This window comes from Anser anser (assembly GCF_964211835.1).
Source record: "Anser anser genome assembly, chromosome: 4".
In the NCBI taxonomy this organism is placed as follows: Eukaryota; Metazoa; Chordata; class Aves; order Anseriformes; family Anatidae; genus Anser; species Anser anser.
The window spans coordinates 26,891,232-26,904,484 of record NC_139724.1 but is presented as its reverse complement, the minus strand read 5'-3'; the positions used below and the strand labels follow the sequence as shown (position 1 = coordinate 26,904,484).

At 40.7% G+C, this 13,253-nt stretch overlaps 2 protein-coding genes across 4 annotated transcripts in view; both read left to right on the top strand.

Moving 5' to 3' along the window:
* Positions 1–13,253, top strand: part of LOC310898447 (uncharacterized protein) — a gene marked incomplete at its 5' end in the record, with an annotated part of 290,282 nt that overhangs the window by 262,474 nt on the left and 14,555 nt on the right. Inside the window, one exon of one of the 3 annotated variants that reach the window (XM_083833602.1) lies at positions 10,174–12,059. The exons of the other annotated variants lie outside the window; for them this stretch is intronic. Of the gene's footprint in view, positions 1–10,173; positions 12,060–13,253 lie in introns of those variants that run through there. 3 annotated transcript variants of the gene reach the window in all.
* LOC310898165 (uncharacterized protein) lies at positions 5,127–8,342 on the top strand. Its single transcript, XM_083832683.1, has 2 exons — positions 5,127–6,503; positions 6,882–8,342. Exons 1-2 carry the CDS (start codon positions 5,574–5,576, stop codon positions 8,076–8,078), a joined length of 2,127 nt encoding a protein of 708 aa, XP_083688809.1. The 5' UTR covers positions 5,127–5,573; the 3' UTR covers positions 8,079–8,342.

Sequence of the window (13,253 nt, the reverse complement as noted above, 5' to 3'; positions counted from 1 at the left end):
ACAGAATGAGTTGGAAAGATGGGGAGACAGTGAAGAGAGAGGTAGTTAAAATCTAATTCTTTTTCCAATAAAAAGTCATAGCATGTTAGACATTTCTGGCAAATAGTTTATTTTCATTTAATTTAACATATGACATATATAAAGGTTTCGTTCTATTGGCATACACAACAACCTCAATTTATTTGGTGTGATTTTACACTAACATAATAAATTGCTTTTGCTCTTTTATGGACATTGAAGTCAAACGAATATAAATTCTTAACATCAACAGAAGAAATAAGTATCCTGAGCCTTATTTATACAGGGAGCATTCCCAGCACACTTGTTTACCTGAAAGACTCCATATTATTTATTAAATAACGTACATTGGTATAGGATATAGTTTTGGCCTATACGCAATGAGTAGTTGAGTAAAACTACTTTGCAACTGCAGTGTATGTGATTTAACCCACTGGATGTGAACATAAGTATGGTCACACAAAGCCTTAGCCATTACAAGTTCATAATGAGAATATAAATATATATGTTTACATACAGACAAGTTCTTCTGACCATAGTCATCCAATTTTTTGGGGGGGGGTCTAAGTACTCAGCTGCTGCATCTTCAAAGAAGTCCTTCCAAACCTGATTCAGCAACAGGTTTAAGAACTGACTCAGATTTGAATTACACAGTATTTGCATTCTTATCCTCCTGTCCAGAGAAGCAGTTATATCTGTGCTTGCAGTCCATTCAGGAAAATAAAGCAACAGGGTGAAACCACCACAGCTTGCAAGACTGGCATTCTGAGACACCTGGACGCAGGCTCTTCTGGAAATACAAGTGGGGAAGATGAGGAGTGATGTATATCCTTTACATGAAGCAGTAGCTTAAATGTATGGAGCTCTTTTTTGAAATAACAAACAGGGCCTTGTGGAGCAGGATTGCCTTGTGGAGGCAATGCAGGGTGATGTGGTGAGTATTTGCTGCAGTTGACCTGATTAACATGAGGAAGTCAATGTAGCCTTTTTGGATCTGCTGTTATTTGCTAACACAAAAATTGGTCAAGGAGGTGATAATCAGTTACAGGCTTGGTTGTAGTGGAGTTCAAGATCCCGTGGGAAGTGTGGGAGGCAAGTAGGAGACTAAAGTTTCTGAAAAAAGATGGGGTTTTAGTTTCTATACTAAGTGTTTCCATATTCTGGAAAATACACTTTTCAAAAGTATCTCCTTAATAACTAAATAAATGCTCATGGTACACTTATATCTGAATTAAGACCGCACCTTCAGTTTTCCCAAGAGAACTTCCACGGAAGTCAGGTACAAATGGATTGAATGTCTTTGTGGTAACCCTACTCCGTTAGGGTTTCAAAGTAATTTGTACAATTTTTACATTGCTGTCAATAGGACTTGAAAAATATTACTTATTTGGCACTCTTCAATGAAAGCATGCCCAGATTTGATTGAAAGTATAAAGTGGTCTGCAAAAACAGGTGGTGTGATGACAGAGAATCCAGCTTGGTTTTTAAATTTTACATTGCTTGCCTTGTTGGCTTTTGGAAACATACCCTCCTCTGCTTTGTTATGCGTGTACAGGGCAGACATTGGAGATTGGTGTTACTGGCAGACCAAGAAACATGAAACCTTATGATGACAATCCTGTGGGCTTTCTTCAGAGCAGAAACAGACTTTTAAAGCATCCTTAACTGGTGTTGTGAAAGTAATAATCATTTATATGTGTTGACGAGTAATTCCAAAATAACCAGTAATGCATTCATCAAGACTACCTGGGAAATACTGGGGAATATCTTACAAAAAACTCATTTTTTTAATGAAAAGTAAGGGACATCGCATGAAGATAGCTGAAGGTGAGTTCAAGATAAAAGGCTGAGCAGGGGATTAGTTTATAGTCATAGCAGTAGAGCTCTTTGCCACAAGATATGGATTGGCAAAAAGTCACATGGAGTTAAAATGAGCTCAATTATCCCTTGGGATTGCTAAATACAAATTAACCATATCTGTCCCAGTAAATCCGTGAACTAAACTGATCAGACACTGTGAGGTTGCTTTGCAAATATACTTATCTTGTTCTGCTACTTCTTCTCAAACATCCACTTTTGTCCTCTGTAGAATAGTATGTTTGGCTGAATGGACTTCTAGTGTGAGTCTGTGGCTCGTATGTGCTTAACTGATTCATAGACAACTTGGTGAGGGAAAAAGAAGCTACATCTTATGAGTGGAAAAAAGTAACAAAACCAATCCACTTTTAATTAAATCGTATGTAGAAAGATTCTTTTAGAAGATTAATAAGAGAACACTAGAGTTTAACAAGCTCTTTGCTGTAATGTGTGCTTTAACATGCATGTTATCTGACCACATATATAGTTATGTATAATATTTGTCTTCCTGAAAACTGTGTATTTTACAGAATAGTTAGAAAACTTCAGTTGAATTTGAGTTCATATCATGGGCAACTGCAGGGCTCAGGTGACAGTGGTAGAGCATTCTTGAAAACATTGCCAGTCTTCCTCTTGTGACAGAACTTGATTTGCAAGCATATGCTCAAAAAGGAGGGTTGATTAAGGAATTTATCCTCATTCATTGAATCCCACAGGCAAATGTCTTCAATATTTAACCAAGAGATCAATGAAAACAAATTGTTCACTGACAAACAGCTAGTTATTTCCCTTCAGGTGAATTACTGCTCTAAGTACTCTGCAGTTATGAGGACAGTTCTATTTTCCTTTATTTCCTGCATTTATTTTCATCCCTTTTTTACTACCTCTCTTCCAAGAGTACCTTTACAAGACAAAAGTGGAATTACTTAGAAATACAAAACAGTTCCTGCTATGTTTGTGTATCAGTCAAGCTCCAATAAGGAGCTGCTTGTTTTCAGTTTCATATATATATTGATAACTATAATTTGAAAGTGAAGTATAAAGCCCAGAGTATGGAAAAGTATTTCAGTGGGATCCACACACTGTCTGTCCAGCTGGGCAACACAATTTCCCTTTTGACACTGTTTTGTCCTTCAGCAGGCTAAGAATTCACCAAATATCATGACTAGCCTGTACTGGAGGGGGCAAGTACCCTGTAAAAAAAAGTCAGCATTTCCAAGGAGATAATATGGTGAAGTTCTTTTTCAGTGCCATAAGGTCAAGCCTGACATTCTGTATGATTTTTCATAGGATCTAGGTAGCAATAAGAGAAACGCCTCACTTGTAATATCCTCTCCTTGTTATGGGAAGTGTGACAGCAGTTGTGAAATTCTTTTAAATAGCTACCAAGCTGGGACACAGTGCAGTTGAAAAGTCAGATTGTACCTTAGAAACTAACCATCTTTTATCTTTTGTGCCCTTGTGGCTAGGAAAACGGCAACATATCATCAGCTTATAGCATTCTATGTGAGAATTATTTGACCTTTTTTTTTTTTTTTTTTTTGAGTATAATAGATGATGAGCCTTTGTTTTTAGCCAAATTTCTTAAAAGCTAAATTGTACACCTGTAAACCAAACAAGTGGATCCATGGAGGAGAAGACCAGCTTATGACATCATGCCAGCTTTCGAACAGCTGCAGTCTTTCATCTCCCTAGCAGTCCACATACTGCTTCTGTCAATTCTGTCAAGAGATGGCCTCGTTTGCACACCTCTTGTATGCCACTCACTGTTATGAGGTCTAGACAAATCATTCTTTTCAAGGACTAAACTGGCATTTTCCACCTATCTTCAGCAGTTACTCCTCAGGGTGCTAATGAGGAAACAGCTCAGAAACAGTTTCAAATTCAGAAACTGTAAAGACATTTTTAAAAGGCTTAATAAATAAATAAACATATAAACACACAAATATAAACTGCATCATACTGTTCTTTATACACATTCTGTAAGGGCCTAGAAGGTCTTACCTATTGTCTAAGATCCTATTGTGCTTTGTGCTCTGTAAACACAAAACAAAAAGATGTCTGCTGTAATACTCTCTATTACCCTATGCCATTGTACATTCTGAAAAATCACTTTACAAAAGCCTTTAACAGAATCTGTAAGCATCCTTTGCCCTAGTATGTTCTTTGCTTAGCTAAGGAGCCTATAAATATAGTCCTGGAAATTTATTTCTCAAAATTTCCATAGAGGATGGTTTGGGGAAGTTCATTACTTCCAGACAATTTTCTTGCTTCTAATAAATATGATTTCAAGGAAAATTTTCTTACCAGAACTGGTAGCATTAATGCAGAAACAAGAAGTAATAGTGGAAAAAAGTACTGTGTAGCTAAAAGCATTTACTAAATGCACACTGAAAACTTGCCTATAAATCTAAGGAGATACTAGGAAGGTGTATTTTTTTAATTAGAAATTTACTTTCAAACTTCATTATGCATTGCAAAAAATATTTTTTCCCGTAAAATTAAAAGTTACTCTTTCACTAATTATAATAGACCGGTGCTCCGCACTGTTGATTATTTATAAATACTGTCATAATAGCATGGTAAAATTGACCCAGTCAAACAGATCTGCAGGTTAAGATCTTAGGATGATATAAATCAACATAGCAATTTTGACAGCAAGAAAATTACAACCGTTCAGATACGCTGAAGATTTGTGCCTATGTCCTAGGGACTGCTGGTTGATTCTCATTTATTTGATGAATATTTGTAATCAGTGACACTACCAGGAATGAATATACTTACTAATAAGAACCTGAGAAAGGTAGTCCTGTGTCAGATCAGGTGTTCACCTAGCCTGGCAGCTTGTGTTTGTAGCAAACGCTTAGGGAGAGGCAGTAAAAACAGTGATACTTCCCCTGGCATGTTGATCCGATTTCTGTTTTTAGTAGCTTAAGGACTTCCTGAGGTAGAGTCTGTATTCATCTCTTTGTGTTTTACCATTCTGGATACACTCTACTATTGGTTTATCTTCATTCTTTCTTCCCTCAGTTGATATTTACCTGCGATTTTTTTTTTTTCACCTTGAATAGGTGTTGAGGATTGGCTCGCTGCACGTAATCACTTTGATTTCGTGCAGCTGCAAGATAAAGAAATGGCGGGTTACCGCACCCAGCTGGTCTAGAAAAACAAGAGCAAAGGCACGTATGCAAGGCTTGTCCGGGAACTCTTGCGAGAAGTCCCAGGCAGTTAGGACCAATGATAGTAGAGGTAGTTAAAATAGAAAAGGGAACTAGCATATGCCACGAATACGGAACTAACAGATAGGGTAGGAAATGACGCTTACCAATAAGGAGCTTGGCTTTTGCAATATGTATGAGCTAATTATCCTGTACACGATAAAAGACAATTGAGCTATCCATTAAAGCGGAAGCATACTTAACACTCATATTGAGCGTTTGTGTCTTCCCTCCGTCGACAACAAATGGCGCCCAAACAGGGACCCTTGCTGGACGAGGACCCGAAACGAGTAAGCCGGTTTTAGGTGACGGAGAAAAAGGGGAAAGCCGGTTCTGACTACGTAACCCGGATTCCGGAACACAAGATTGGGGCGAGCAGAAGGCGACTCGGGAAGAGCGCCCGGGACGAACCCATAGTGGGTCCCGCCGGAACGCCGCAGACAGAAACTTTACACGGGGGCAACGGCACCGTAAGTAAGAATGGAGAAACAAGCGGCAGTTGATTTACTTAAGTGCTTTTTAGAAAAGCGTAAGACGCCAGATATAGATTGTCATAAAGAATTACAGGGGTTAGTGGCCTATGGGGTGGCGAAGGGTTGCTTTATTAACCCCGACACATTGTTTGAGGAGGATGAGTGGCGTAAGTTTGGTAATATATTGTTTGAGGAAATGATTAGTGAGAATAAGACGGCTAAGAAGCTGGCAAAACCGTGGCGGGCTGTTACGAATGCTTTAACAATACATCGGGTAGAACAGAAAGTAGCAGCCGCTGCAACAGAGCGGCTGGGCAAAACGTTGAGGGCGGATGAAGAGGCCAATCCGTACCCCCTCCCTCCATCGGTCCAACAATTCACCATGAAGGCACCCGGGGGATGGGGAGAGGGGGCACGACCCAGTGCACCTCCTCTACCCCTGGAAACTCCCGAGGGAGAGGCGGCAGGCGAGGGGAGAAATAAGAATCCATTTTTGAAAGATATGCGACTCGAATCAGGGGGGTCGGAGAGAGCAGGACTCTGGGCGAAAATAGCAGGGGAGGCGTTACGTGAAGGTGATGTGGGGGCAGCGACAGAGCTTGTAGGCGCCTTCCCCGTGGTGTATTCTCCACCAGACGCCCAGGGCCAGATAACTGTTACTATGACAAATCTGGACTGGAAAATACTGACCCAATTGCGTGCCACGGTAAATGAGTCAGGAATACGTGGGGAGCCAACGAAACAGATGTTAGACTATCTGTGGTCCACTAACGTGTTGCTCCCCGGCGACATTCGTAATATCATGAAACTAATACTGACGCAGCATCAGATCCTGCTGTTTAATGCCCATTGGCACTCAGCTTGTCAGGAGGCAGTTGCGGTGCAGCGTCAGCCCGGAGATCCATTATACGGGGTCACGCTGGATGAGCTTTTGGGGGTCGGTGCATACAATCGCTTGGAGGCCCAGGCCCTAATGGGGCCGGATAAGGCAAAAGCGGCCATGACGCTAGCTAGGAGAGCACTGGACCAAATTAGGGAGCCTGGAGGAATGCCCTCCTATATGTCCATCAAGCAAGGGCGAGACGAAGCGTTTGGAACATTTATTGATAGGGTTGCCGCAGCTATACAGGTAGCTGGGTTACCCGAATATCTCAAAGGCCCTATTCTTAAACAATGCGCCCTTCAAAATTGTAATCAAACCTCTCGAAATGTTCTAAATACGCTGCCCAGTACCTGGACTATAGAAGAGGCTCTTGATCGATTGTCGCGGATACCGATAGGTTCGCAGGCGCTATTGGTTGACGCTATCCGAAAGGTAGGGGAAAGTATTACTCAGGGACTGCAGGCTAGTCAGTCGCAGGTATTCGCCGCCCTTGCCCCCCTGCAAAGTGGAAAAGGACCTCACTCGTCGAGAAGACCTGCACTACGCTGCTATCGGTGTGGCATCGCGGGTCATATGAAGAGGCAATGTGGGACGGCTAATGTGTGGTGTCCCTCTTGCCGATCTAATACGCATAATGAAACTGCTTGCCGGCGGAAGACCCAGGGAAACGGGAAGACCAGCGGGAACCGCCGCCCCGCGATGACACAAAAAGCGGCTTTCCCCTCAACAGCGGCGGCAGCTGCGGAGACTCCAACCGAGACGAATCCTTTCACCTCCAACCAGCCACCAGAGGGAGCCTGGGGATTGGACTTGGCAACCGCAGTAAATGTGACTTTGATGGACAATAAGCCTGTTGGGGTGAAAACAGGCGTTATGGGACGCCTGACCCTGTTTGCCCCTGATCTACATAGTCAAGAGCTGCGAAACATTACTCGACAATGGAAACGCCGGACGAGACGCAGTCTAAAAACCTTGGGGAGTGACTGTGATGATCAGGTCGAGCTCTGGGGTCCAGCCGAAAGATTCTTTTCGGCGGCACTTGTGCCCGGAGTGGCGGTAGCCCATGCTATGGCTAGTCTTGGGAAACTAGCTTGTTGGGCTGTAAAACAAGCAAATGTAACCACACAGATACTCACGGAAATGGCCCAGGACCTGGATAGCCTGCGACACGCTGTGTTGCAGAACAGAGCGGCGATTGATTTTCTGCTGTTAGCACAGGGCCACGGGTGTGAAGAGTTCGAAGGAATGTGCTGTTTTAATCTCTCGGACCATGGTGAATCAATCCACGAGCAGCTGAGATGGCTGAGAGACCACACCAAGAAGATAGTGGTCCAGAATAGTTGGCTTGATGAACTGTTTGCGAGTTGGTTCGGGAACATGGGAGGCTGGATATTGGGTCTATTAAAAGAAGGGCTACGCTTACTGCTAATAATTGCACTAACCATAGTAGCGGCGCGAGTAGTATTTAGTTGCCTAACAAAAAGGCTCGAGCAACTAACAAGTAGGGTTTTTCTAGCACAAAATAAAAACGGGGGAATTGTTGAGGATTGGCTCGCTGCACGTAATCACTTTGATTTCGTGCAGCTGCAAGATAAAGAAATGGCGGGTTACCGCACCCAGCTGGTCTAGAAAAACAAGAGCAAAGGCACGTATGCAAGGCTTGTCCGGGAACTCTTGCGAGAAGTCCCAGGCAGTTAGGACCAATGATAGTAGAGGTAGTTAAAATAGAAAAGGGAACTAGCATATGCCACGAATACGGAACTAACAGATAGGGTAGGAAATGACGCTTACCAATAAGGAGCTTGGCTTTTGCAATATGTATGAGCTAATTATCCTGTACACGATAAAAGACAATTGAGCTATCCATTAAAGCGGAAGCATACTTAACACTCATATTGAGCGTTTGTGTCTTCCCTCCGTCGACAACAAATAGGAACATTATATAAAATAGGAAGGTTGTGAACAGAGATCCGGACAGGTGGTCCAGCCACTTCAGTGGGACCACCATAAATACACCCAAAAGGATACAGGCAGCCTTAGCACATAACATCAGTGGGCATACAGTTCACATGTTTCTGTGCATAAACCCCTACGCCTGTATGATTCCTCTCAGAGTCCTCATTTTTATCATTTTGCTTGTGAGCCAAGGATAATACCAAGGTGCAATTTACATGGTTTTAATGATTTCCAATATTAGCTCTGTATATGCAACCTTTTATGGATTTCTATAACTCCAAACTGGAAACAAACAAACAACAATAAAAAAAGGAAATTTAAATACTAACTCCAGTGTATAGCAAAATAAAGTTAAAAAATGTGGAGAAATGTAATAGAAAGTCCAACTCTTTGGCAAGTTCAAACAGATTTTTTTTCTGTATTGTGTAACTTGCTACCAGAAATAGTCACTGGCATGACATCAAGGTATTTTTTGTTCCTATGATTGTGTTACTAGACTGCATCAATTAATCACGGTTCCAAAAGCTGATTTTCCTGTGTTAACCAGCTTCAACTCCAACAGAAGCTGCCAAGCAATAGACTGAAAAAAATGTTTACAAAGATAAAACATAAATAAGTTGCATTTATGGGTAAAAGAACATTTTGTGTCCTATCTCTATTTGCTGTAAAAGAGTAGGTGAGGTATTCCTTTCCTTCCAGATTCTCATCTTGATTCAAATATACTTTATTAAACAAGATGAAAAAAGTCCTGAGACTATCTATGCATACCTTTCACATTATTTTTTCCAATTTGTGCTTTTTTCCTCTTATTCCTATAGGTGTTGTATTGACATGACATAACTGCAGTCAGTTATCTTCAGGTTGTTAATTCAAATACCAGACAGACTATATATTTAACAGCAACCAACTAGGTTGGTAATCCATAATATGTTACTGGCAATAGACACAGGGCATTAGGGGAGTCTAAGTAAAGTGCTGGTGTAGCAGTAATTACGGTCATATTCAGCAGCATTGCCAGAGTTAAAGACTGCAGTTTGCTTTAAAGCCTGCTTTCAGTGGTTATATAATTCAGCTATGGTAATTTGCAGTTGAATGAGACCTGACATGAAAATTGTCAGCTCAAATGCAGATTTCCTTCTGAAAAACGGTTTGCAGAGGAATCTAGAACACAGCAGTCATTAGAGAGGAAGTTCATTTGGCCAGATGTGGTTAAGTAATAAATATAAACATCTGCAGCTTCCAAGAGTCTAATTCTGACTGATGTGTGGCTTTATTTTTAAAATACTTTATCAATGAAAAGGTATTTTTGCTTGCTACTTTGTGAAGCTAGCTGTCAAACTGCAGTGAATCCACATAAATCAAAGAAATTACAGTGGTACAGAATGGTTTAAGTGAGACTACAGCCAGGAGAAGGTTTACTTCGAAATCAGTTCTTGGTCTTCATATGAGTAGCTCTAAATGACTACCGCTAATAACATTATTCACTCCTTCAGGTGACACTGAAGCTTGGTCTCCTAAAGAGTCACAATAGATGAAAGCGATAGAGAGAATTAGCAGGGCCTCTAAAACTTCAAATGGAGTTTTCAGCAATGATGTAGCTATATTTCTTCGAATGGCAGATCACTTTATGGCCTTTCACTCCCTTCATTCAGAGTTTTCTCTGTATTGCAGATTAAGAAGTTGAAGATTAGGTCACTAGCCAATCAACACAGCAAATTGATTGTAATTGCTCCAGTCCCCAAAGGTAATGATAACATTTTGCTTCAAGTGGCAGGTCTGAATAGCCTCATGGTAACCAAGGTCATCTGAATAACTTCAATCCTATGTAAATACTGCACCATGAGAAAGGAAAACCTGCTCTAGGAAGCCCTTTTTCTTGATTAAGACCTCTGGAGTTCAACCGTAAGTCCTTGCTAAGTTCAGATTCCACTTAAGTGTATTTAACTTCCAGTACTGTTATGTCTGTGCTTACTATGATTTATTTATTTATATATTTATTAGTTTAGCTTAGTTTTTTAAGAAATGAAGTAAAGAACAGTTAGGTATTTGCTCTTGAAGACTAATGTTATTTTTCTGAGATGTAATGCAGTGTCATCTTCTGGACTGTACTTTCTATTCAAGATTCCTTCGCTAATGTTTGTGCTGTGCATTTTACAAAGGTGTTACTGAAGTTTTAGGGACAGGCTTGTTCTTTTTTAATAGCGAACCATACATAAGCCAAACAAAACAAACTTACAGTCATTCTCTTTGGACTCATACCTCTTTAGTTGTGATTGCAAGACTCCTGTGTTGCTGGCATTGACTGTGATGGGTTTAGTTTCTCAGGGGCTGTAATGTGAAATAGAAGGTGTTACAAAAATCATTACTATTATAGTTTGTTGACCCAAGCAGCACAACATTCAGGCTTGCTTCACTTATAAGGAGAAGATGGATATATTTCATTGATGTCGTTTCATTTATTTATAAAATCTGTTTTCCTGAATGTGGGAACAATTAAATAGGGGCATTTTGTGCTCATGAGCTCAAGCCTTTTTCCACTAGCTCCTGGCACAGAAGCCTCTTGCTGTTGATTCTGAAGCTGTGTTAATCATATTAAGCATCTTATGGGAATTTAGAGCATGCTGGTCTTAGGATGTTCAGCCTCAGTTTACTGCTGCATGAAGAGTTTTAATTAGATGGACAAACTTGATTTCTGTGAGTAAAGCAATAGCCTTTGTGAAGCATTTTAATATCTTTTCTTGGTAATACCAGAAATAGCAAAACTAAGCACTCGGCCGTGAACCTTGGCTCTCTCCAGGCATTAATACTGACTAAGCCCAAATAACCTCTCATGCTGAAAATCTACAAAAATAATACAGCGGTTTGGACACTCCTTTCCCTGTCTCACTCTTCACTCCCTTCCTCCCTCCCTGTTCTTGTTGCAGCTTGCATTGCTCCCTCTTTTGCTTATGTATCCATGTTTAATTGGAAACTGCTGTAAAGTGCTGTGGATGGCTTGGATTCTTGATGGCAATTATATGCACTTTTTGCACGTTTTCAACCTGGAGGAAATGAAAGGCAGTGCTGGCGAGAAATTATTTTTTTGCACTCAGTATTTTTTACTTGAAATGAAATAAAGAATAGGTGGGTAGGTATTAGTGCCATCAATTTTAAGTGGGCTATTCGAACTGCATCATCTCTCTTAGGACAGAGGGAAACAAAGAGGAGTGGGAATTCTCAAAGACTCTCAAGGATTCTGCTTTTATTATCTCTAAACCTGAACCTATTGCTGTTCAATAGAACTGTGTTTAGGTAGATTTTGTCCTCTTCTGAACCAGAGATGTAGAACCAGAGGCCTTGAAAAAATCAGCGCCCTTCAGAAGCAAGGGTTGCTTGGTGTCAGTGAATTAAACTGCAGTTTTATATTTAACTGGATAGTGACAGAATTCCATATTCTGAGCACCTTCCAGCACTCAGGCCTGTGCTCTGCTATGACAGCCTTGTGAAACCTCTTACAAGGTGTATTCATGGTGCGGCTAAGGGTACTTGCCGGTTTTCATTTTGAAAGCACGTTAATAAACCACAACCAGTCTCACTGTAGAAAAATATTAACTCTGAAGAGATGTAAAACTCACATATCTTTACCTTCAATGTTATTATAAATGCTATGAGACACTTTAGATGTCTTACTGTTCACATCAAAAAAACGAATGAGGAGATTTCCTCAAATAAAGTGCAAATCCCTCAGTTTTGTTGTGGTTTCTTCTGAAGTTCCCACTTATCTTTGAAGTAACTTCATTGACACTGTTGTTTACTCAGCTCAATCAGCTGTGTATGTTCCAAGAAGTTTAACAGATTTCTCTTGGCTATGTTGATGTGAGAATTCATTCTCGCTACCATGTCCTTATGGGTTCTGTACAGTGCTTTGTAAAGTACAATGCACATTCTTCCCACGTGGACAGCTTCCAGGCCCTGCTTCCTGACTAGAAGTTGTGTTCAAACTATAAAGTTGAAGAAAATGTGGAATTATCAAGTCTTTGTTAAGTCACTGTCTTAATTTGGGATTATGACCCCTTTAACTATATGAACTAGAATTAGGTAACAAAGGAGCCTACACTTAAAAGCTATCAGCCTGCTCCTGTGTGTTATTGGTTTTACACGGGTGGGGAGGGGAAGGAGAGGGAACAAACTCCAACTCCTCCAAAGCTTGAAAAACACTAAAATCTCCCAAATCTTTGTCCATACTACACTACTCTTTGCTGCTGATAGAGGCTTTTTAGATTGCTGCACTCAATTGCAGGGCTGTTTAATCCAAATCAGGATTTAAGCATACCCTCTGGCATAACAGGTCTTGCCTAGAGAGAGGAATTACTGCAAGTAAAATAAGCTGTATATTCATCTCTGTAATTTGTTCTGAGTACTCTCTTTATACTAGCTGCTTGCATAGACAATTTCAGAGCACATGCCCACAATGGTGCAGAAGTACCCATGCTAGTTTCAGAAACTGAAGCATTGTGGTTATGTCAGAGCTGCATTGCCACGAAGATGATGTAGCTGCACTCCTTTTAGATTAATTTGGTTAATAGCTCTCCATAAGGTCATGTGTATGTACCAGTTTGAGAGAGGTAGCTGCAGGCTGTCTATGCTGTACTCTGCTAAATGGCGTAGATATGCTCTCTCCATGGTTTCCAATAAAAAACAAAAGCAAACAAACAAAAAACAACCAACTGTGTAATCTTCCTTAGATTAAACTAGGAGTGTTCACAGTGGGAAGTTCTAACAGTTAATCTGTTGTAATGTGTATTTTCCAGGCTAGTGTGCAATATAGCTTCTAGGCTAGCAGTCTTTAAGATAGAGACTGCGTCCCCG

Bases quoted from the DNA above. Each gene is read 5' to 3' on its own strand.
- LOC310898165 (XM_083832683.1), top strand. From the start codon at position 5,574: ATGGAGAAACAAGCGGCAGTTGATTTACTTAAGTGCTTTTTAGAAAAG. The intron at 6,504-6,881 runs GTCGGTGCATAC...GCTATCCGAAAG, and splicing joins CGCTGGATGAGCTTTTGGGG to GTAGGGGAAAGTATTACTCA.